Source organism: Balaenoptera borealis (assembly GCF_965194805.1).
Source record: "Balaenoptera borealis genome assembly, chromosome: 11".
Taxonomy (NCBI): domain Eukaryota; kingdom Metazoa; phylum Chordata; class Mammalia; order Artiodactyla; family Balaenopteridae; genus Balaenoptera; species Balaenoptera borealis.
Genome location: NC_138868.1, coordinates 36,024,542 through 36,051,185, shown reverse-complemented (window position 1 = coordinate 36,051,185; position 26,644 = coordinate 36,024,542). Strand labels below are relative to the sequence as shown.

Sequence of the window (26,644 nt, the reverse complement as noted above, 5' to 3'; positions counted from 1 at the left end):
CTGCAGGACTTTTCAGAGCCTTTACATTGAGAGTGTCCAGAATTTATTTGGCTTTAAACCCTTTTTTCCTCCTAGGCATCCTATGGATTTGGCACTTCACAGAATATGCTAACTGAAAACTCAACGGAAAAAATGAATATAGCCTACCTCTAACAATTTTTGGAAAACCTTATTTGTTCAGTATCATTGAATAATGTGCTGTTCAAAAGAGGGTTTTGGTTTTTTTTTTTTTCTTTTCAGTTCTGCAACAAAATGTTTTTGGGCATAATACTTGTCCTTTAAGTACCAGCAATTTTTTATATTATTATTTAATTTTGCTGTAAGAAAATCACTTGAATATGTGACTTTTTGTCTCTTGCATTCTTTTTTTCCTGTGATCATTAAAAATGTAAATCACTCAACTCTACTGTCCTGTACTGAGTGATCTTCTAAAGGCTTATTGGGGCATAGCTGTTATGTCCCTAAGCTGAATGGTCCCAGTCCTTATGTTTTTGACAAACATATTTCTCCTTTGAATAAGTATTTTATCTCCTTCATGTATTACCAGCCTAACCTGTAATTTTTTAAATGATACCGAGAAGATTGCTTTCCTTTCCACTGTGGTAAATGAAGACTTGGTAATTTGATGTCTCAGGCCACAATAACTCAGAAGGAGTTATTAGAAGCCAGTTGCCTCTTTAGGCTCTGAGGATGTAAAGAGGGGTGATGCAGGTCTCTGGGGTGCTCCATGACAATTCTATGTTGCATGAATCAGCCCAGTGGGAGTTCTGAGAAAAGGAAGCAAGTCGGATGGCAGCTGTGAGGAAGGTTGTATTGGAGAGAGGGAGGGGGTCGTGCGGTGGCTCATACAGAAGGAGTAACAGTTGTATGATATACAAAGAAAAAGTGATATTTTTCCCTAAAATAAGTACTTTTCAATGCAATTATGGTTTTCTTTAAGGTCTTCTCTTTCAATATGAACTTGGCATTTTTACAAAGATCAGGCAACAACAGAAGCACTTTGATTTTCTCCTACACAGGATCTTGAAGCTAACACCATGCAAAATCTTCTTCATGAGTTTTAAATGACTTTCTTTTCCTTTCTTCCTGAGGAGTTAGTTCCACATGAGTGACACTAGAATGACGGGCGGGGAGGGTATTCCTCAAAATAGTTTCCTAACGTTACTTCCTGTGAACTCAGTTTCATGTAGCTTAGGGCAGAGGTTCTAGAAGTGTGATCCTCAGACCAGCAGGACCAGCATCACCTAGGAAGCTGTTAGAAATGAAAATTCTCTACCCGCCTCCAGACCTACTGAAACAGCAAATCTGGGAGTGGACCGGTGATCTGTTTTATAATGCTCCCCTATTAGTTGATTCTGATGCCCACTCATGTTTGAAAACCAGTTTGGTTTTTTGTTTCATTGAAAGGCTTCAGAGGGGTCCATGAATGCCCTGAATCTGTATGCAAGTATGTGTATATGTGTGTACATGCATCTTTTGGAGGAAGCAGAACCATATTTTTCACTCGGATCTCAGAATAACACTAACTGCAGCAAGGTAAAAACCACTGCTGAAACATCAGGATCCAGCACTTGAGGTTCTCTTGCTGAAATTATTTGACCTGAAAGCCACACGCATTGTGTTTGCTTACAAGCCACTGCCTAGAAATAGCTGTACAGCCCAGTCTGAATGCACGAGTTCAGGGAAGTATAACTCTCTGTGTGTTCAGAAGAAGTAGTAAACCCTAAGTCTCTATCACATTTCCATACAATAAAAACTGTTTATCATAGATAATAGATAGATAGATAGTTCAATAGACTGATGAAAAATTGACTAACTCCTCTTAGGGTTGGGGCATGTGGGGATGGCAATGTATATGGGAATTTTTCACAGAAAATATGGTATTTTTCACTGGGTCTATAGGATGAGAAGGAAGTTTTCCAGGCAAAGTAGATATTAAGGTAAGTATTCCAGGCATGAATAATAGTCTGATTGGAGACAGAATCATGGAAGAGATCTAATTATGCTCAACGGATGGTGAGATTTCCATTGTGGATGAAGTACATGATATATATGGTCATGTTATGGGTGAGGAATGGCAAGAAAGGAGCCCTGGAAATAAAAGGTAGAGACCAGATTATGAAGGGTCTTGTGTTCTAAGCTAAGGAGTTGAAAGTTTTGAATTATTTCATAAATATTAGCGTCTCTAAAGGTTGTTGAAACATCTATTTTGTTGCGACAACCCTGATACTTTTTAAGTAGCTGTTTTTAATATAAAAGATAGCTATGTAAATAGAATAGTGTTTCCCACAAAGTTTCAAACCCTCTATCAGACATGTATCACTGTGATTTTCTACATCTGTGCAGTTTTGCTTCTCCTGTTCCTTTTGCTTGGAATGTCTTTCTTCTGAAAAAAGTGAGACCATCAGAATTAGATGGCTTTTGATCACGATTATTATCAAGCAACTCCTGTGTGCTAACATTTCGTCCTATAGTTCTCACAACAACCCTTCAGTTTTGGTATGATTCCTCATTTTACAGAAAGAGAAAATGAAGAACAGAGAGGTCTGTACTCTGCCACACAGTGAGTAAAAATTTCTCAGCTGAGAAATTGATATGACTTATTAAAGCAGTTAGTTTAGGGATATATATAAGTAAAATATTGATTCAAATTCAATTTTCTGCCAATTCCTAGAAATATTACCTTGTAGCAACTCAAACTGGGTCATTTTCCTGCTAAAAAAACCCTTGAGATAGTGAGAGAATGGTGTGCTCTATTAATCTAGTTTCTCTTTGAAGAGGCCAAGGCAGGGAAAACAGGAAGGTGCCACTGTAATAGTCCAAGCAGTAGAAATGGAGAGGGCTGAGTAAGCTACACTATGGGGTGGATGGTGAGCATTCTATATGCTTCAGTTAATTGTCATTTTTTTTTAAAGAGGGACCTTGCTGTCATTGTTTTAGTATTACCTTTTACATATAGTGAGCATCAGTTCATATTTGGAGGGTCTATGTCTTGGCTTCTGTGTTGGAGATTTACCATTTGGTATTTGCAGAAAGTTTGTTTTCTACAGACTTGGGAGCCTGCCATCATGTGATGATGTGGGACAAGCCTGACCTGAAGTAAAGATGCCTCTATTTGTGTCCTAACTCAGAAACTTACTGGCTGTAAGCCCTGAGCATGTTTCCGAATTTCTTATACTGGGGTACAGGTATTGCTGAAAGGGTACCCAAAGCTAGATGAGGAGTCTTACTTTGCTCAATGGTTTGAGGGGAAAATGATCTTTCTATCATAATCCTGACTAAATGGCTGGATTGAAAAACTAGCAGGAGAAATAGTTTTTAAAATAGAAAATATGAAACCTCAAATACATTTCAGACCCATGGTTTCCCCTTTATGTATGTCCAGGATTCAGAAAAGTGAGCGTTCACTCTTTCCTACCATAGAGATAAACTCGGTAGAAATGTTTGAGAAGCAATGATCATTTGACCCTCTGCTTGGTTCTTTTAATGGGAGAACATGGTAATGCTAACATTCTAAGAAGTTTTTTTGAAAGGACAAAGTAGATCATGATTTGAAAGGATTTTGAAAACCCTAAGGAGTACAGTGTATAAGAGTATAATAAGTTATTGCTATTATACATAATAAAAAGATAGAAATCTGTTTCATAAAGACATGTTAACATGACTCAATAAAATGAGTCATGGCTGGGATACCAAAGCATCCGCAGATTCCTAAAAAAGATACATGTAAAGAATTATCCACTGTTTGCCTGCTCCATTAAAATTTTACCTTCCCTGGAGCAGGAATTTTGTCTGTTTTGTTTGCAATAGTATTCCCAATGCCTAGAACAGTGTGTAGCATATCATATGTGCTCAGTAAATATTTGTTGAATAAATGAATTAATAAAAGGACTCTCAAAGCAATCATTTCTATTATTAATGAGGACACTGACCCCTAACTGCTGCTTACTCTGAGGAGCTAAGCTGGACCACAAATGAACTGCAAGAATTCCTTTTGTTTATACTCCAGCAGACTGAGTCATGTCAAAGACAAATAAAATCAGACTCTAGTTAAAGTGGTAAGGACAGATTTTAATCAGCAATAAGCTACTGCAATAGAGAAGAGGGTCCAGTGTGAATTGAATTCAACTTAGATTTGTGCAGAGGTGACTGGGCATTCTAAAAGGAAAATGAGGGAGTCGGAAGGAGGAAAGTGGAGGCTTGAGTAGAAATAAGGAAGTGGAAATTTACAAAAAGCAGGAAAAGGTGTTGGTCCATATGAATCCCATCTGGGTTTGTTAACCAGCTGTTATTGAAGTTAGGTTTCTACTCTCCTACAGAGACTGGGAGGGGTGATGGGGGCCTATCTATCTTCATTCAGGTGTTAGCTGGAACAGCAGAAAATTCTTTTGCAACCTTGAGCTTTCCCATGCAGGAACTTAATGGGACTGGAGCCGTTACTTTATTGATGCTGCCTTGGGCTGTTTGTTAGAAACTATGCTAGTGTTTGTTAATTTTTCTAATGTGGGGTGGACAAAATTATTTGTGCTAAGAGTCTGCAGGGTTTATAGGCCCAGGTTGAGGCCTAGTCAAGAAAAGGGCTCAGAGGAGCCTGATTAGAGTTTGCTCAGGGAGAGAATCTTTATCTATGGGCGCCTTTGCTTTTCACTAGAAACCAACTTAGTTTGGGCTCTTATGGTTTTATCTCTCATAAGGTAAAAAACACAGAACGACAAATTCAAAATAAACAGAACTTGCCTCCCAAAATTCTAGGGCAGAGTGGGTTCAAGTTGCCTACTCTTTGCTTCATTTTTCCTTTGAGTCTCCCAAAAGCCTTCTAGATCTTTCCAGAGACTATGCCTTCAAAACAGGAGGCAGCCCCAAGTCTATTTTTACCAAATCAGTTGATTAAGAGAAAAATTATGAAGAGAGAAAGAAGATGAAAGAGAAGGAATCATCCAAGAAAAGACACCGTGAGATCACATTAAGATTTATTTATAGCATGTTAGTCTTCTCTGTAGATACTGCCCTTCTTGGCATGGTGACCCAGATCTTTGTCCTAGATCAATGTCCTAACTAACTTGCCTTCTGCTGGGACAAAGCTTTTGGAAAAGCTTTGACCCCTTCCTAGAAATCAGGGACCATAATAAAAAGAGTGGTAAAAAGAGACAATAAGTAAGAGACATGGATAGTCTTTGAATTCATAGGGTCTGTAACCTGAATCTCGTGTTATTTAGATTGAGACCTTTGAATTGTACCACTGACAATAGTGTTTTTTTGCCCTTTGAGTTCTATGTAAGTTGCAGGATGCTTCTAGTAGTAAATGAAATTACTTTGTAACCTCTCTCTCTGTGCCTACAGCCTTTCCTTGGCATAGAAGAGAGAAGAAATTATTTCTCATCTGTCAACTTGCTTGAGAGAATGATTTGTTAAAATAGAGAATTAGTTTTGGTTTTCACTTGGCTGGATTCCCCATCCATATTTGTCACTAAGGGTAACATTGCCAGGCTTCAATGAAACAGGAAACCCATGCCGTTTCCTTCATTACTTTCTCTTGTCAGTCAGCACCTGCTTGCAAATACTCATTAAGAGAGACTAGGGATATTTCAATAAACAGTAAATGTCCAAGAAAATGGTTTAATTCTAAGAAATCTCTTTGTTATCCTGAAACTGTGTTCTTCCATTCACTTCCATACTGTTCTCCATTTGTCACCAGTCATATTGTAACACTGGAATTACAAGCTCAGTCCTGCAAAGGTGAAAAGTAATCATATAAAGATGAAAATGGACAAGATCATAGAAAGTATTTTATATAACCCCTATATTTTATTAAAGAGAAAACTGAGGCCCCAAAGGACAAGGGTTAATCCATCAGATTCAAATTTAACACCTGTTTATGCACGTCTAAGTAGACGAAAGGCACTGTAAAAGGTGCTGTGGGAAACACAAAGATAAATAAGACCACAATATTATTTCTGAATGAATAACGAAGATAGAAAAGTACGTTCCCAGCTAAGCATACAAGGTAACATAAAGGACATATAGGTAACATAAAACCGAAGGGCAGATTCCACACTAGGAACTCCGGTCAGAAGAGCCAGGTGCGAGGCCTCTGCACATGGCCCACTGTGAGCAGGTGAAACCCAACTAAGCACAAAGGAAAAAAAAAAAAAGCCATCGCAGAGCTGTGACTATTTTCAAGGTTACTGTTTTCTCTGTGGAACACTGCCTTTGGGGCAAAACAAGGAAAAATCAGGTGATTCTAATGTGCAACACAGAAGGGGAGCTACTGCAGTCCAGCTTTTCCAACTCTGAAAGCACGCCAGCTGTGTGGCTGACTGACAGGGTCTTGGTGCTCTGGCTGGGTGTCAGTCCTGAGCCTCTGAGGAGGGAGAGCCGAGTTCAGGACATTGGAACACCAGAGACCTCCCGGCCCCACATAATATCAATCAGGGAGAGCTCTCCCAGAGATCTCTGTCTCAGTGCTAAGACCCAGCTTGACTCAACAACCAGCAAGCTCCAGTGCTGGACACCCCATGCCAAACAACTAGCAAGACAGGAACACAACCCCACCCATTAGCAGAGAGGCTGCCTAAAATCATACTAAGTTCACAGACACCCCAAAACACACCACCAAACACAGTCCTGCTGACCAGAAAGACAAGATCCAGCCTCATCCATCAGAACACAGACACCAGTCCCCTCCACCAGGAAGCCTACACAACCCAGTGAACCAAACTTACTTACCCACTGAGGGCAGACACCAAAAACAACGGGAACTACAAACCTACAGCCTGCAAAAAGGAGACCCCAAACACAGTAAGTTAAGCAAAATGAGAAGACAGAGAAATATGCAGCAGATGAAGGAGCAAGGTAAAAACCCATGAGACCAAATAAATGAAGAGGAAATAGACAGTCTACCTGAAAAAGAATTCAGAGTAATGATAGTAAAGATGATCCAAAATCTTGGAAATAAAATGGAGAAAATACAAGAAACGTTTAACAAGGACCTAGAAGAACTAAAGAGCAAACAAACAACAATAAATGAAATTAAAAACACTCTAGAAGGAATCCATAGCAGAATAACTGAGGCAGAAGAAAGAATAAGTGACCTGGAAGATAAAATACTAGAAATAAATACCACAGAGCAGAATGAAGAAAAATAAATGAAAAGTATTGAGGACAGGCTCAGAGACCTCTGGAACAACAGTAAACATACCAGCATTTGAATTATAGGAGTCCCAAAAGAAGAAGAGAAAAAGAAAGGGACTGAGAAAATATTTGAAGAGATTATAGTTGAAAACTTCCCTAATATGGGAAAGGAAATAGTCACTCAAGTCCAGGAAGCACAGAGAGTCCCATACAGGATACATCCAAGGAGAAACACGCCAAGACACATATTAATCAAACTATCAAAAATTAAATACAAAGAAAAAATATTAAAAGCAGCAAGGGAAAAGCAACAGATAACATACAAGGGAATCCCCATAAGGTTAACAGCTGATCGTTCAGCAGAAACTCTGCAAGCCTCAAGGCAGTGCCAGGACATATTTAAAGTGATGCAAGGGAAAAACCTACAACCAAGATTACTCTACCCAGCAAGGATCTCATTCAGATTTGACAGAGAAATTAAAACCTTTACAGACAAGCAAAAGCTAAGAGAATTCAGCACCACCATACCAGCTTTACAACAAATGCTAAAGGAACTTCTCTAGGCAGGAAACACAAGAGAAGGAAAAGACCTACAATAACAAACCCAAAACAATTAAGAAAATGGGAATAGGAACATACATATTGATAATTACCTTAAGTGTAAATGGATCAAGTGCTCCAACCAAAAGACACGGACTGGCTGAATGGATACAAAAACAAGACCCATATATATGCTGTCTACAAGAGACCCACTTCAGACCTAGGGAAACAGACTGAAAGTGAGGGGATGGAAAAAGATATTCCATGCTAAAGGAAATCAAAAGAAAGCTGGAGTAGCAATTCTCATATCAGAAAAAATAGACTTTAAAATAAAGACCATTATAAGAGACAAAGAAGGACACTACATAATGATCAAGGGATCAATACAAGAAGAAGATAGAACAATTGTATATATTTATGTGCCCAACATAGGAGCACCTCAATACATAAGGCAAATGCCAACAGCCATAAAAGGGGAAGTCGACAGTAACACAATCATAGTAGGGGACTTTAACACCCCACTTTCACCAATGGACAGATCAACCAAAATGAAAATAAATAGGGAAACACAAGCTTTAAATGACACATTAAACAAGATGGACTTAATTAATATTTATAGGACATTCGATCCAAAAACAACAGAATTCACTTTCTTCTCAATACTCATGGAACATTCTCTGGGACAGATCATATCTTGGGTCACAAATCAAGCCTTGGTAAATTTAAGAAAATTGAAATCACATCAAGTATCTTTTCCAACCACAATGCTATGAGACTAGATATCAATTACAGGAAAAAAAACTGTAAAAAATACAAACACATGGAGGCTAAACAATACACTACTGAATAACCAAGAGATCACTGAGGAAATCAAAAAATACCTAGAAACAAAGGACAATGAAAACACAACAACCCAAAATGTATGGGATGCAGCAAAAGCAGTTCTAAGAGGGAAGTTTATAGCAATACAATCCTAGCTCAAGAAACAAGAAAAATCTCAAATAAACAACCTAAACTTACACTTAAAGCAATTAGAGAAAGAAGAACAAAAAAACCCCAAAGTTAGCAGAAGGAAAATCATAAAGATCAGATCAGAAATAAATGAAAAAGAAATGAAGGAAATGATAGCAAAGATCAATAAAACTAAAAGCTTGTTCTTTGAGAAGATAAACAAAGTTGATAAACCATTAGCCAGAGACATCCAGAAAAAAAAATGGAGAAGACTCAAATCAACAGAATTAGAAATGAAAAAGGAGAAGTAACAACTGACACTGCAGAAATACAAAGGATCATGACAGGTTACTACAAGCAACTATATGCCAATAAAATGGACAACCTGGAAGAAATGGACAATTTCTTAGAAAAGCACAACCTTCTGAGACTGAATTAGGATGAAATAGAATATATAAACAGATCAATCACAAGCACTGAAATTGAAACAGTGATTAAAAATCTTCCAACAAACAAAAGCCCAGGACCAGATGGCTTCACAGGCAAATTCTATCAAACATTTAGAGAAGAGCTAACACCTATCCTTCTCAAACTCTTCCAAAATATAGCAGAGGGAGGAACACTCCCAAACTCATTCTACAAGGCCACCATCACCCTGTTACCAAAACCAGACAAAGATGTTACAAAAAAAGAAAACTACAGACCAATAACACTGATGAACAGAGATGCAAAAATCCTCAACAAATACTAGCAAACAGAATCCAGCAGCACATTAAAAGGATCATACACAATGATCAAGTGGGATTTATCCCAGGAATGCAAGGATTCTTCAATATGTGCAAATCAATCAGTGTGATACACCATATTAACAAATTGAAGGATAAAAACCATATGATCATCTCAACATATGCAGAAAAAGCTTTTGACAAAATTTAACACCGATTTGTGATAAAAATTTTCCAGAAAGTGGGCATAGAGGGTACCTACCTCAACATAATAAAGGCCATATATGACAAACCCACAGCAAACATCATTCTCAATGGTGAAGAACTGAAAGCATTTCCTGTAAGACGAGCAACAATACAGGGATGTCCACTCTCACCACTATTATTCAACATAGTTTTGGAAGTCCTAGCCACGGCATTCAGAGAAGAAAAAGAAATAAAAGAAATCCAAATTGGAAAAGAAGAAATAAAACTGTCACTGTTTGCAGATGACATGATACTATACATAGAGAATCCTAAAGATGCCACCAGAAAACTACTAGAGCTAATCAATGAATTTGTAAAGTAGCAGGATACAAAATTAATGCACAGAAATCTCTTGCATTCCTATACACTAATGATGAAAAATCTGAAAGAGAAATTAAGGAAACACTCCCATTTACCACTGCAACAAAAAGAATAAAATACCGAGGAATAAACCTACCTAAGAAGACAAAGGACCTGTATGCAGAAGACTATAAGACACTGATGAAAGAAATTAAAGATGATACAGACAGATGGAGAGATATACCATGTTCTTGGATTGGAAGAATCAACATTGTGAAAAATGACTATACTACCCAAAGCAATCTACAGATTCAGTGCAATCCCTATCAAACTACAACTGGCATTTTTCACAGAACTAGAACAAAGCATTTCACCACTTGTATGGAAACACAGAAGACCCCGAATAGCCAAAGCAATCTTGAGAAAGAAAAATGGAGCTGGGGGAATCAGGCTCCCGGACTTCAGACTATACTACAAAGCTACAGTAATCAAGACAATATGGTACTGGCACAAAAACAGAAATATAGATCAATGAAACAGGATAGAAAGCCCAGAGATAAACCCATGCACATATGGTCACCTTATCTTTGATAAAGGAGGCAAGAATATACAATGGAGAAAAGACAGCCTCTTCAATAAGTGGTGCTGGGAAAACTGGACAGCTATATGAAAAGAATGAAATTAGAATACTCCCTAACACCATACACAAAAATAAATTCAAAATGGATTAAAGACCTAAATGTAAGGCCAAACACTATCAAACTCTTAGAGGAAAACATAGGCAGAATACTCTATGACATAAATCACAGCAAGATCCTTTTTGACCCAGCTCCTAGAGAAATGGAAATAAAAACAAAAATAAACAAATGGGATCTAATGAAACTTAAAAGCTCTTGCACAGCAAAGGAAACCATAAAGAAGACGAAATGACAACCCTCAGAATGGGAGAAAATATTTGCAAACAAAGCAACTGACAAAGGATTAATCTCCAAAATATACAAGCAGCTCATGCAGCTCAATATCAAAAAAACAAACAACCCAATTAAAAAATGGGCAGAAGACCTAAATAGACATTTCTCCATAGAAGATATACAGATTGTCAACAAACACATGAAAGGATCCTCCACATCACTAATCATTAGAGAAATGCAAATCAAAACTACAATGAGGTATCACCTCACACTGGTCAGAATGGCCATCATCAAGAGATCTACAAACAGGAAATGCTGGAGAGGGTGTGGAGAAAAGGGGACCCTCTTGCCCTGTTGCTGGGAATGTAAAGTGATACAGCCACTATGGAGAACAGTATGGAGGTTCCTTAGAAAACTAAAAATAGAACTACCATATGACCCAGCAATCCCCACTACTGGGCATATACCCTGAGAAAACCATAATCCAAGGAGTCACGTACCACAGTGTTCGTTGCAGCACTATTTACAATAGCCAGGACATGGAAGCAACCTAAGTGTCTGTCGACAGATGAATGGATAAAGAAGATGTGGCACCTATATACAATGGAATATTACTCAGCCATAAAAAGAAACGAAATTGAGTTATTTGTCGTGAGGTGGATGGACCTAGAGTCTGTCATACAGAGTGAAGTAAGTCAGAAAGAGAAAAACAAATACTGTATGCTAATACATATATATGGAATCTAAAAAAAAAAAAGAAAGAAAAAAATGGTTCTCAAGAACCTAGGGGCAGGACAGGAATAAAGACGCAGATGTAGAGAATGAACTTGAGGACATGGTGAGGGGGAAGGGTAAGCTGAGACGAAGTGAGAGAGTGGCATGGACATATATACACTACCAAATGTTAAATAGATAGCTAGTGGGAAGCAGCCGAATAGCACAGCGAGATCAGCTTGGTGCTTTGTGACCACCTAGAGGGGTGGGATAGGGAGGGTGGAAGGGAGATGCAAGAGGGAGGGTATACGGGTATATATGTATATGTACAGGTGATTCACTTTGTTATACAGCCACAACTAACACAACAATATAAAGCAATTATACTCCAATAAAGATGCAAAAAAAAAAAAAAAAAGAAAAAAAACTGAAGGGCCAGAGGGTTGTTCTTTTCAATTGAGGGTGAAATTTTGTTAAAGAGATTAAGCAATAAAATGAATGTAACAATAGAATGTGTAATGCGTAGCCCAGTGTTAGGCATTTTAGTAATTTGTAAAAACATCTCTGTTGTACTCTCTGTGATGCAGATGCAGCTATAACACAACCTACCCTCCTACCCATAAGCAGATATGTAAAAACATATAAATCTGTAGGTTTGTTGGCGTCAATACTGTAGCTTCTCTGTGCAGTAAAATTCTCTTTGGATAGTATTTCAATATTTATAGATTTTTTATTTATTCTCTGCACTGTTCAGAATTGTACTGATTTTAAACAGATGTAATCACTAGTTAAAGAAGCATGACTTATTCATGGCAAAAGCAAGCCAAATTTGTTAATTTAGGAGGCTACTCTGCCTGTATTCTACTCTTGTTTTCATACCTAGAAGGAACTGTTTTCTTCATCTGCACTAAAACACCTTAATTTGTACAGCCTAGAAAAAAATATAGTCAGTGACCAAGGCAAGTTTGTAGAGTGTCAGTAAACAATATTCTTTCGATATCAGTCACTTAATACACCAGATTTACCAATTAGGGCTCAGAGAGAACTTGGAGTGTTAGCATTTCTGGATTTGGTGGCCAAAGTACTGATCAAATCTATGAGAATTTGTGTGAGAATTCAGAATTCAAGTGGAAATCCCTCAGTAAACAGGTGAAGATGTGGGCTGGCTGCATAATAAGAGCTCAGGTATATTCTGAAGAGATAGTGCAATGGAATTCATAAGCTGAGATGAAATCCAGGAGAGAAAAAAATAATACAAACAAGAAGAACAATAACAACAGCTAATCATTTTTGAACAATTACTATATGATAAGCATTGTATTATGTGCTTACTCAAATTACCAGATTATCCCAGGGCATATTTTTTTATCCACAATTTCAAATGATAGGACTAAGGCTTAGAGATGTTAGGTAAATTTTCCAGATGTTGGGTAAATAAGTTGCAGGGGTAGGACTGGAATGCAGTTGGCTTATTTGCTCCATTTGCCTAGAACTTCCCCAGTTTTATCACTGAAAGTCACCTATCTCAGGGACCCCCTCAGTCCCAGGCAAATTGGGACAACAGGCCATGTTAACTTGTACCCACAGCTGCTGAATTCCAAAGCTTAAGCTTTAAGTTGGTATCTTATACTGCTTCCATTGAGGAGAAAGAGAACCAATGACCAGAGATGGAACCTTGGAAAATGTTAATAACTTTAAAAATGGGAGAAGACTATAAGGTCCTTACTTAAAGGGCTGTATCCTTTGCCCATTTTATCCCCAGTCTTTAGCACTATGTTTAAGACAGAGTAGATGCTCAATAAATGTGTGTAATTAGTTAAGTGATTGATGATTGATTATTAGTGACTGGATGAATGAAAAGGTAATAGGATAAATAAGACAACGTCATATCCCACAAGGATCAAGTAGAGAGCTCTTAGACTGAAATAAAATAACAACATTTACATGAAGGGTAATGCTTTTGCAAACTGATGATCATGAGAACCTTTAGGATTTAGGCTTTGAAAAGAGAGTCACGTGGAAGCTTGCAAATATTTAGGAGAGGACAAAGACGCATAAATGGAGGGAGCTGCGGGTTGTAGGCCCTAGGACATAAGACCTGGATTTAAGGAAGAGATAAGGAAAGAGTGAGCTGAGACAAAGTGTTCCTTTCTTTTGCTCAGAGTCTGCTCAGTTAAAGGAAAAGGAGAAGACTCATTGGAGAAAAACACAATTACACACTGAGCAATAAAGAAACACCACAAGGACAGGTTTCTTCCTAACTCAAGAAAGGCTGGAAGCTGGAACTATAAAGACTGAAGCGTTAACGCTGGAGGGACGTTGGAACTTCTTCCTAAGAGACACATGATAGCATCTCAAATAGACAAAACTATAGCTCACTGATCTCTTCTTTCAGTCTTTACCTTTCAGGCTGAACACCTCATGTTTCATTCAGTTGAGATGAGTTTGAGCCCTTCACTATGCTGGTGGACCTCTTCTGATGTGTCCTAAGTATGTCAGCCCCACTCTTTTTTTTTTTTTTTTTTTTTAGCCCCACTCTTAATAGTCTGTGCTCTAAAGGGAATGTGATACCAAAGTGTGATGTGACTGGCACACATAGAGCATGGCTGTCACCTCTCTTGTTCTGGGCCTGAAACTTCCTATGCTTAAAATCTCATTAGCCTTGTATTTTGCAAGCCATCTCAGACCTCAGATTTTCTCTGCTTGCTTCTTTCACTTATTTTGCTGATGTGCAGTATGTATATTTTCCCCTGCAGTTTTCTCTCTGCAACTGTAAGAGAAGCAGTGCTGCTTTAGCTATGGGAGTGGCATCTGTGCTCTATCTTGTCTATCATTAATAAACCCCCAAGCTCTGTTCTCATATCCAAGCTGCTAATGTCTGGTAATGATTTCCAAGTCAGAACACACACAGCTGGATATTCAGACCCCAGGTTAAATTTTGTTTTCTGACATATCACCTGTCTGGAGTTTGAAAGTAAGTCTAGATGTTTGAAAGTAAGTCTAGATGTGTTGCAGAAGTTATTCAAGGAAGAAGATGGGGTAATGGAAAAGGTCATTCCTTTGACCTAACTGCTACCAAACCATTGGAAAAAATTGTTTCCCTTGATCTCTGAAATCAACTTGTAGAAGTTTCAGCTCCTGAGGCAGGTACCATTACAGTTGTTATGCTATTAAAAGTTCTGCAGAGTCTTTTTTTCTTGAAGGTTAGGAAAATTGTTTGGGGCTAGGTTGGGATTGGTTTGATTGCTGTTGATATAAACATCTCTGAATTGTATTTTTTTTTACGTGTGCAAGTAACCTAAGAACTTAAAATTAAAGAACAAAGCAGATCGTCTAGGCACAACTAGATATTTTTTAGGCAAAATTGAGTACAATAATAATAGTTTTCAGAAATTGTGAAAATGTCAGTGCAAGAAAATTAGTTCCAATTTAAGCCTACCTGTGGGATTTTATTGAAAATGTTCTCATCCTAGCATGGGGCATTTAAATAATGAATTTACAAGGAGAAACACAAGGAAATCACAGAGAGCCATTACTTACAATAAGAAAAAACAAGTACACTTTAATGGTTATAGATTTGAGTATGGAATATTTTGCCTGATTTTTGTTTCATTGCCTCTTTGTCATTGGAGGCCTGTCTGATGATTTGGGTAAGTATCATGGGTGAATGTCTTTGTGTTTGCTCAGCAGAGAACAACAGTTGCAATATGTAAATAGGGTGCCTCTTCCCTTTGGATGCCTTGGGATATGTATAATAGATTAAGCTGGCTTTGTGCAGAGCAAACAGGTCTGTATTACCAAGAATATGAATAATGTCAGTTTCCATAATTGCTAACATCTGGCTTTCCATAAATCTGTTAAATTGCATGGAAGCAGAATTAGATTTCTGCGTCATAAGTAAAGCAATTACATGGAATTCTGTAGGCAATATGGTCCTGTATTCAACTGTGAAATCTTTTCATTCTGCAGCAGCAAAAGCAAATCCAGGTTTTGAACCCTGTTTTTATTGTGCACCCTAAGTGTGTTCATCTTTTTGCTCAGGTTTCTTAATTTATGAGAGGAAAACACTGCCAATATGTTTGTAACTTTGTAAATGCAAAATAAACAAATGTTAAAATAGCATATTATAGCTGGGCATTAATTGACAATTTAGAGGTTATTTTAGAGGAGACCATAAATTAAAGATCCTTTTGTAGCCACTGGTTGTGGATCTGTTGAAATTAATCTTCCAGACAATTCCTGGGGTGATTTGTTGATGAGTCTTTCTCTGCCCTTGTCCCCTTAAGCATTTGACAGGAAACTGGGATGTGTAGGGAGGAGGAAAGGTGGCCTTCCTATTTCAGTGTGGTTACTACTGAAACCACACTGAATTTATTGTACTTTGAACTAGACCCAAGAGCTTTTCCTGATGAAAAGTCAACAATAAAAGGTGTTCCCTGAAGGGAAGGGTTGTGGTTGTGCCTTATGCTTACTGAACACCCCAAAGACCAGATTTTGACGGCTTTATAGTAGTATTGGTCTGTAAAATTCCTGGATTTAAGTAAGTTAAATAAATACATTGCACATCCACAGTATATTCTGTTGTACTTGGTACTGAGAAGAGAAAAAGGAAAAAGATTTAGTCCCTGCCCTCAATGAGCTCACCATCTATCTATGAGCCATGGATAAATTAAACATGGAGCTCCCAAGAGATGAATGCAAGGATAGCATTGTGTGTGTGCAAGGTACAGAGAAAGCAAAAAGTCAATAGTGACTGTCTTGCAGAATGAGGGATGGTGATGCTTGGTCTTGATCTTGAAGAATGCATGGGAGTGAAGATAACACAGGAAGGGAAATGCTTACCTTATCAATTAATTTATACCCCACCCATTCCATAGGGGCTAAGAAACAGAGATGGGTGGGGGGAGTACTCCCATAATTAGAAAAGGCATGTTCCAAGGCACAGGCAGAGGAAACACCATGGTCTGTTTGTGGGTCACCCATTGCTTTTGAAGAGAAAGGGGAAAAGACAGAAGGTTAACAACTGAAGTACTAAATCGGGGCTTATATGGATGCCAGGAGATTGAACTTTCTATTATAAGCATCAGAGAACCACAGAGAAGTGGCAGGCAGAAGAATGACATGGACAGGTTTGCTTTTTAGAACACCACTACCCTGTAGAGGGTATTTAGAGCAATGATTCTCCTCTGGCTGAACAGAGCCCAGATGTCTGGATCCTAATTTATGTCAATTAAATCCAGTTCTAGTGGTGGTGAGCCTGGGCTCCAGTACTTTTAAAAGGCTCGCCAAATATTTATATTTTGCCCACAATCTCCAAATATTTCCATTGTGCCCACAATCCAAAAAATCACTGAATTAGAGTGAGAAGTGTCTGGAGTCAGTTGAGACCAGATAGGAGACTAATGCAATAGTCCTGGTGATAAGGATGAAAATTTGAACTGAGTTCAAAGAAATCTGAATGTTATTTTTATGATTATATATATGTGATGAGCCCCCTAGCTAGCTATCATCAAGTTACTCTCTATCTGTATCTCCTAGAGATACAAACTGGATTATAAATGTGATGAGAGAAGTATAAGACAATGTTTTGTTACTTTCAGCAAAAACTGAGGAGTGAGAATAATGCAAACATACCACTTTAGTATTGTTCCAAGAGAGCATATACCTAAACAGTAAGCCAGGTACCGCCAACTGTCATTGCAATGAGTGTTCAGAGAAGGTGAATAATTACTATAAACTGGCATCATATTGGGAGATGCTTAACTGAAGAGGTAGGGCTTGAACTTGGTCTTAATCATTCACATTCATTAAATCAAGAAACAAATATTTTTGAGTACTTATTATGTTATCTGGTTTTATTTTCAAAAGACAATAGATTAGGTGGGTATGGTTTTATACAGTTGATAATTGAGGGTCAGAGAGACTTAATAATGTGACCAAGGACATACAGTGTGATGTGCAAAATGACTGGTACATAGTAAGCACTCAATTAAGTGGAAGTTTGATTTCGAACATGAGTGACCTCCTGACTCCCGCATTCGATGCTACTTTTTGTTGGGAAGAATTGAAGTAGAGGAAGAAGGCTGGGAAGATGAGAGAGGCTTCTAGGCGGGAGCACCATATGGTCATATGTGTTGACCAGGAATAATGAGGAAGTAATTGAGGTCTGATTGTAGTTGACTTGGAATCTAGATAGCATAATTTGGGATCATTTCCACAGTTTTCAAAGGAGGAATAATTATTCATTAACTAAATATCTTGACTGAGGCTACAATTGGTAGAACAAAGACAAAATAAATAAATCTTATAATGAACTAGGTCTTAGAAATATTGTTGGAATTCCTTAACATCTTCTACTTTGTACCACGGCTGTGAAGCCAAGTTTTATACCAATATAGTGCATGCAGTCAGTAAGGGAAGATAGGTCATTTGTTTCCATTATTTTTAAGTCACAATAGTTTTAAATTCTAGCAAACTTTGACTGAGTAATCATATCGTATCATTCTCAGAATTTCAGCTAAAAATGCTGAAGAGGATCCATGTAATATTTTATCTTTGAAAATGAGTTGCAATATCTAGAGGGCAAATTAGTTGAAAGTATATAAAACCACAGAATATTCTAGTATGCTGAAAGAAGACTTTAGACCTTGAGTTGGCACAGTATAGTGGAAAGAACTCCAGTGCACCTTTCAGAAGGCCCAGAACACAGTCTTTGCTCTAACAGATACTAGCTGTGTGACCACTTAGCCATCTCTGTAACTTAGTTTCTTCTTTTGTAAACTGAAAATAACTATTCCTATCCTGCAATTATATGACATGACTTGTGAAAAAGAACTCTGGAAAACTTTGAAACTATGTATATAGTATATTATAAATATATATATATATATTAGCAGTAAAATTGATATTATGCCTTTGAGCACTTTAGGGGGAAATGGCACTTAAACTATTTTTTCTGTAATTTAGTTCCATAATTCTTAAACAAATGCCTACAATACATATTTAACATGAATTTTAGGATGAAGAGTAAGTTAATTTATACTGTTCCTATTCTCACCTACCATAGGAGTCAAGCCTACCATTCAGTAGCCTACCAACAGTTATATATATACTGCTGTGTTCCTCCTTTATCACCTTCATGAGGACAACGTCTTATAAGTCGTTGCCAACATCTGTAGCACCAGTGTGCAAAGAACCCTGGTGCATGGCAGACTTTTTGTAAAAATGTGTTGAACTCAACATTGTCACCTGAAAGATATTTGAAGGACTTGGCAGTAGATTAATCAGTGGAGAAGACAAATGACATGATAGACAAATTGCTAATGTTTTCAAATACCTTAAAAATTGTCACAAGAAAAATCAGGTAGACTGTCCTTGAGTGACCTCAGAACTAGTGCCTAAGTAGAAGTTACTAGATAATATATTTTATTTCAATGTAAGGAAGACATTTCTTTTTTTTTTTTTTTAACATCTTTATTGGAGTATAATTGCTTTACAATGGTGTGTTAGTTTCTGCTTTATAACAAAGTGAATCAGCTATACATATACATATATCCCCATATCTCCTCCCTCTGCGTCTCCCTCCCACCCTCCCTATCCCACCCCTCTAGGTGGTCACAAAGCACCGAGCTGATCTCCCTGTGCTATGCAGCTGCTTCCCACTAGCTATCTATTTAACATCTGGTAGTGTATATATGTCCATGCCACTCTCTCACTTCGTCCCAGCTTACCCTTCCCCCGCCCCATATCCTCAAGTCCATTCTCTACGTCTGCGTCTTTATTCCTGTCCTGCCCCTAGGTCCTTCAGAACCTTTTCTTTCTTTTTTTCTTTTTTGTTTTAGATTCCATATATATGTGTTAGCATACGGCATTTGTTTTTCTTTTTCTGACTTACTTCACTCTGTATGACAGACTCTAGGTCCATCCACCTCACCACAAATAACTCAATTTCATTTCTTTTTATGGCTGAGTAATATTCCATTGTATATAGGTGCCACATCTTTATCCATTCATCTGTGGATGGACACTTAGGTTGCTTCCATGTCCTGGCTATTGTAAGTAGAGCTGCAATGAACATTGTGGTACATGACTCTATTTGAATTATGTAAATTGATACAGCCACTATGGAGAACAGTGTGGAGGTTCCTTAAAAAACTAAAAACAGAACTACCGTACAACCCAGCAATCCCACTACTGGGCATATACCCTGAGAAAACTATAATTCAAAAGTAAGACATTTCTAGAAGAGTTATTCAAAGATGGAATAGGCTGCCTTGTGCAGTAATAGACTGTCTGCAGGGAAAGGACTCAAACCAGGGCTGGACAGCTATGTGTTTGAGATGTTAAGGTCACCAGAGCCCTGAACGTCAGGGAGGGCTACTGGATTTATGTTTTCCTTCCATACTTGGCTGTCAATGAAAAACAGCAAAATATATGGTGTCTTTCATCAGCATTCATGCCATATCCTAACTGTAGCTCTGAGATGTTTTCTTGTGTGAGCAAAATTGTTGCTAGCCCTTAGGGTGGTGAGTTTTTGATTAGGCAAGGCATCCTCCAAGAATTATTTCCTTTTCTTTCAACCTTGGCCCCAGGATCTGGGGGCAGCCTAATTGGCTCAGGGTTGCCCTAATTGCTCACTCGTTTTGCCTTAATTGCCCACGCATTCCTACTCAGTGACTAATCTACTCACACCTTTTCTGTAAGACCCAGATCTCCATGGGTGTATCCATACTGTTAACGAATTAGCAGTATTTATGGCCTCTGGATGGTATAGTTCTTGAGAATACCCTAAAAGCAGTTCAGAGTTGCTCCTGGATAATTTAGTAATTAGAGTCTGACAGCTGTGGGTTTGAGTCCCAGACTAACCACTTATTAGCTATCTGACAGTGAACATGTTATTTAACTTATATGAGCCTCAGCTGCATTAGCTGCCTTGCAGAGTAGATGAGATAATGCCTGTGAACAGCTTGGCACAGTACTTGGCACAAGGCAAACACTCAATAATGTTCACTAATGCTATTATAAGTGATGATTATTTTCTAATGATCATCTTGACTGGAGTCTAAAGCTCCATGCTTTCTTTATTGCAGACATTGATGAATGTGCCTTAAGAACTCATACCTGTTGGAATGATTCTGCCTGCATCAACCTGGCAGGGGGCTTCGACTGCCTCTGTCCCTCTGGGCCCTCCTGCTCTGGTGACTGCCCCCATGAAGGAGGACTGAAGCACAATGGGCAGGTGTGGACGCTGAAAGAAGACAGGTGTACTGTCTGTTCCTGCAAGGTGAGGCTAATGTGGTGCAGCGGAGATGGTCACTGTTCTTTCTCTCCCTCCCCCTCTGCTCTCCCTCCCCCTCTGCTCTCCCTCCCCATGTCTTTCCCCCAGGTGGTTGAGTCATGGGTCTCCCGTGATTTCCTGAAAAGACTTAGCCTGTTCTAATCCCAGCTACAGCTAATGATGCTGCTGAGTGGCAGGCAGACCTGCTTGGAATGAAAAGTGAGGTATAGGGTTGCAAAGAGACTGCTGAGCACGGGGGGAGCAGGGCAGAAAAGCCGATGCCAGTCCTCCCGCTGAGGGCTGGCAGTGCCTTTCAGGTCAGCTGGGTGAGAGCTTTAATGAGCCCTCAACCCTCACTTCTACAGTCCTGCTGATTAAAACTTCTCTTTCTCTGAAATGATCACCTGCACGAACTTGCTCACTCTTCTGGTGACATCATCCAGAAAAGCAAGGCTCAGACACTTGCTTGCAGTGGTCAGAGACAGGTGGGCTTCTGATACATTCTGAACACACAATAATGATAGTACGAGACCGTCTGGCCAAATGATGTCTTCTTTGTCGTTCTCAGTGCTGGGCTATTCCTTACATTAAGTTGTTTGGAAGTGAGTTTAATGCTTCTGAAAACAAAATTCTGTCATCGACTAGTTTTGCTTTATGCTTTGCAAAATGGGCCTATTACAGTGTTTGATTTCCTTGTGCTTTATTTCTTCTTTTGTTGATCTTGCCTATTCAATTTCCTTTGATATTGCTTTCCTGTAGCTCTTACCTTGTATTTTTATGTCCCATGGGGATGGGACTGTTTAATCTTTGGCTTACGGGCATGGGAACTCTGAGAAATTACTTACTTAGTAGCCTTGTAGAGAGCTGGTCTCCTGATAAACTCTGAGTGTTCCCTGGAAACACAGTAGAAATGAACCTTGAAAAGTCCCCCAATTCATTCACCTGCCTTCAAGTCTGTCACACCTGCAACAGACCTGGGGGCAGCTATTTAGGACAGCTGTTTTACCACGTGTTTAAATCATTAGCCCATAACACCCATTTTCCCCCTTATATATAAATATAGTTCCCCACATTTAAACTTAGGTCCATTGCCCCCAGTTGTTAAGTACCTCCTCTATGCCAAGCATCCTGTAATTTAACGACAGCATCCCACTTAATATAGCACAACTCTGAAAGACGAAGAAACTGAGTTTCTAAGTTTTAGGGGAAGTAATGTGCGCTTAATATCACAAGATATAAATGTGTAAGCTGGGATTTGAATTCTACTTGCTTGCCCCAAACTTTATAGTTTTCTCATCTTGCTACATGTCCTGTAACCCTCTACAGATGACATCTGTTGACATTTATAAAAAGCAGTTAAGTAATCAGTCAATCCAACTTGGCTGAGCTCAACGCTCAACTCAGTACTATGTTAATGACTGTGTAGGACATCCCCTCAAGAAGTTTTCAAGTTATTAAGTACAGTATTTAAGCATGTGGCACTGACTCAGAGCTAAAGTTTTGGGGGTTTTGACCACGCCACGCAGCTTGCGGGATTAGTTCCTTGACCAGGAATGGTACCTGGGCCCTCCGCAGTGAGAGCGCAGAGTCCTAACCACTGGACTGCCAGGGAATTCCCAGAGCAAAAGTTTTTGAGAGACGGAAAAGCTTGCTGTGGGTTAGGATAGTTGAGAAAGGCTTATGGAAGAGGTTGGCAATTAGGTCTCCATTCAGCCAGCAAAATGAAGATGAATTCCTTTGCTAGTTCTTTTCTAGAAAATATTGTTTTTCCACACCTTTGAGGAGGCTCACAACCTGACCCCAAATCCTTCTTAGGCTTTCTGGGTCCCCAGTACCTGGAACAGGCAAGGGACTTTAGTTGAGTCTTGACCAGTATGAAACCAAAATTTATTTTTCAGTTGTTGTTTTATTTAAGCCCATGATAAAGCAGGGCACTTACCAATCATTAAAAATTTTCCAAAGCTTCATTAATTGGTGGGGCTAATAATAATCCAAGCAGGCTAAGTTGACTTATTCTGCTTTGACACCTAAAGTAGCTCCAAAGACTTCTGGGAATTAGACTGTGACATTGCCACAGGAAAGGAACAATTCCTGTCCTCTTATTTTGTTAATATAATGCACCTCCACCACCACTGCACTCCTTTATGAATAAAGTACTAGGCAGAGTTCTCTACATAAGTCTTTTTTAAAAAGTAATTACTCGTTAGTAGCATAGCTTCCAAGAGGTTGTGGATGGGGAGGAGATCTGGCTTTAGGAGCTGAACTGAAACCCTGAATCAAATTCTGTAGATCATCCTCAAAAAATGAACTTATTTGTGATTCTCTTTGTTTGTTTCCATTATTTTCAGTTGTAAGTATTCTATTCTGATTTGATAAGAAATATTTCCAGTACTTAAGCATCAAAGTGAACTATTATAATGGCATCATCTTAGACGCTAAGAAATAAAATCAAGGTTAAGATATAAAGTGCTAGCTTTTCAGTCATACCCTTGATGTTTCAAATTCAAATAAAAAAGAATCACACAAGCAGAATCACACAAGCCAACAAAGGGTCAAGGCATACCGTTGAAAGAAGAAAAGTCAAAGTTCTTTCCCCCTTGAGAATCAGTACATCAGGTTAGCTAATGTTTCATGCCAATGGAAAAAAGAAGCCTTGAAACATGTCCACAGCTGAATGGAGTTCAATGATAAAGCTAGGCTAGCATGGATTTGGGCTTTGTTTAGATGCCATGTGCTTCCTTGACAGTGGCAATGATTTTGTGCACCTTTAGACCACTTAGTTGATTAGGCACAGAATAATTGCTGAATTGTTTGGAACCCACGTTCCTCCAGCATTATCCAGATCACAGAAACCCAGAGTGAAAAATGGTTCTCTCACTGGGCTTGATCCCTAAATCTTAGTTCCAGCCCAATTTCTTTTCATAGATACCCATCTGTGGCTTTTCCTTTCATAAATTTGTCCAGGGCCTTATGGAGACATTTTATTTTCTATCTGTACTACATGGAAAGGCAGAGTGGTCTCAGCTTTATTAGTTTCTAGGAAATGCAGCATTTTAGTATGAGTGGTTACATTTATATTGGAGATCATGGAGATGAATGGGGAAATGGATACACAATTAACCACCTGTCATGCCATGGTAGAGCCATGAACAATTTATTTGTTGAGGGAACATACAAAGGGGAAGTATGCTCTATTCTGGGAGGATGCAGAAAGGAATAGGGAATGACTTCAGAGAGTAGGTGAACTTTGAATGAAACATTAAAGGATGAGACATTTATCCAAGTAGAGGTGTGGGGAAGGTGAACTCCAAACAGAGGGAAAACAAGAACAAAGAAGCAGGAGCATAACAATATATATTAAAGGAGACATGAAGTGAATGATGAGATTAGAATATCAGGAGCAAGTAGAGTATGGGAAGGTTATAACTGCTGATGAGCCTGGAGATAAAGGCTGGGCATGGAGTCCAGCTTTGGAATTTAGACTGCATCCTGTGAGCAGCTGAGGATCATGAGAGGTTTTTTCATTTAGGATTGGTGTGGCCTAATCATGGTCTGATTGACAGCATGATGGACAGACTGGGGAGATCAAGGCTAAATGGAGAGATACCACTTAGGCTGAAGTAAAGGTTCAGGAAAGTAAAGGTGAGAACCTGAAAGAGGCAAGGGAGGTAAGATCACATGGGAGATAACACAGAAGTAAAATGATGGGTCCTGATGAATGATGATGTCAGACCCTCAGCCTCTGTGGCTATGTGTGTTCTTATAATGTAGGCAAAAAAAAGCTTCAGAGTGACATGTTGGAAACTTAGCTGCCCATTTTCCTGGGTGAAAAGAATTGAGGTGCCAGTTTCAAGTAAAGAGACAGGATTTGCAATTACTCCTCTACCTACACCTTTACCTACTACTACTACTATCATTAGTAGCTGGGAAATCCAGTGGGAGAAAGAGAAAAGCTATAAAGGCCAGATTTCATTTCTGTGCTTCATTCAGAGGGTTTGTTTTTGTTTTTCTGTTTTGTTGTTATTTTTGTTTAATTAAAAAGAAAGGTGAACTAAAAAGAAAAGCATTCATCCTGAAAGTAAATGTAATACTGAAGACCTGAGCAAAACCAGGTCTTGAGTTTTTCTGGGAATTACAGAGATGGGTAGAGAAATAGATACCATAAGCAGTCACCCACCATTCATATTAAAGTCAGGGCCAAAGAGCTGTGACAAGGAAGGTGGGTAAAGTGTAGAAGATTGTTTTGCCTTGAAATTGTCTGGAATACCGGCCATTTGATCTGGCCTCATATAAGCCTTTGCCCAGAAACTGAGGAAGGTGGCCATAGTAGGGAAACTAAAGGCTTCATGCTTTTCCTTCAGGTAAGGAGAGAATAACCCTCTCTGCAAGGAGCTGACAGTAAAATAGCCCTGCCATTCTCAGCATGGCACTCACTCCGAGAGTGAAGAACAGGGATGAGTCAGCCTGTGCCTGGGGCCAGGGTAGATCTTAGACTTCTAGAATCCTTCAGTCTACTCATAAAAATGCTTTGCTTTGCTCTGCTCTGCTCTGCTCTCAGAACTTAACCAGCACCATTATTAATACCTTCCTGTCTAGGGTGTTCTTGATGGCAGGAGTTGGCTGTGCAAGCCCTAAGGTTTTGTTTCCCTTTCTTTTTTTTCCCGCTTTTGTTCATTTTTATTTATCAGTTAATAATAACAAATACTTCCCTGTATGTGTGGAATTCTTGTTCTTAGAAATATTTAGTAGTAGAGAATCCATAGGGAAAAATGTGAGTTGTTACACTATATGTGTCTTGTTATAATATTTTACTGGTATAGTTGATTTAAAATATTGTATTAGTTTTAGTTATACAGTAGTGATTCAATATTTTACACATTATATGCCATTTAAAGTTATTATAAAATAATGGCTGTATTCTCCTGTACTGCAAAATACATCCTTGTTGCTTATTTATTTTATACATAGTAGTTTGGATCTCTTAATCCCCTGTCCCTATGTTACACACCCCCCCTTCCCTCTCCTTACTGGTAACTACTAGTTTGTTGTCTATATCTGTGAGTCTATTTTGGTTTTGTTATACTCATTTGTTTTATTTTTTAGATTCCACATAAAAGTGATAACATAGAGCATTTGTCTGACCTATTTCACTAAGCATAATACCCTCTAGCTCCATCCATGTTGTTGCAAATGGCAGAATTTCATTTTATTTTTGTATGACTGAGGTAATATTCCCTTGTACATACATATCACATTTCTTTATCCATTCATCTGTTGATGGACACATAGGTTGCTTCCATATCTTGGCTACTAAAAATAATGCTGCTATGAACTTTGGGGTGCATCTGTCTTTTCAAATTAGTGTTTTCACTTTCTTCGGATATATACCCAGGAAAGGAATTGCTGGATCCTATGGTAGTTCTATTTTTAGTTTTTTGAGGAACCTCTATACAATGTTCTATAGTTGCTGTACCAATTTACATTCCCACCAACAGTGTGCTAGGGTTGCCTTTTTTCACATCCTTGCCAACATTAATCATTTATAGACTTTTTGATTGTAACCATTTGAACAGGTGTGAGGTGATATCTCATGGTGGTTTTGATTTGCATTTCTCTGATGATTAGTGATGGTGAATATTTTTTCCATGTGCCTGTTGGCCATCTGTATATCTTCTTTGGAAATATGTCTATTCAGGTCTTCTGCCATTGTTAAATTGTTTTTTTTTAATTGAATTGTATGAGCTGTTTATGTATTTTGCATATTACTCCTTATGGGTCATAACATTTGCAGATATTTTCTCCCATTCACTAGGTTATCTTTTTGTTTTGTCAATGGTTTCCTTTGCTGT

At 38.5% G+C, this 26,644-nt stretch overlaps 1 protein-coding gene across 3 annotated transcripts in view; it reads left to right on the top strand.

The window, feature by feature from the left end:
• The window catches only part of NELL1 (neural EGFL like 1), an 866,104-nt gene that overhangs the window by 795,814 nt on the left and 43,646 nt on the right, over window positions 1-26,644 (top strand). For all 3 annotated transcript variants that reach the window (XM_082342435.1, XM_082342434.1, XM_082342433.1), the window contains one exon: window positions 20,608-20,801. In XM_082342435.1, coding sequence (XP_082198561.1) covers window positions 20,608-20,801 — 194 coding nt within the window. The remainder of the gene's footprint in view (window positions 1-20,607; window positions 20,802-26,644) is intronic.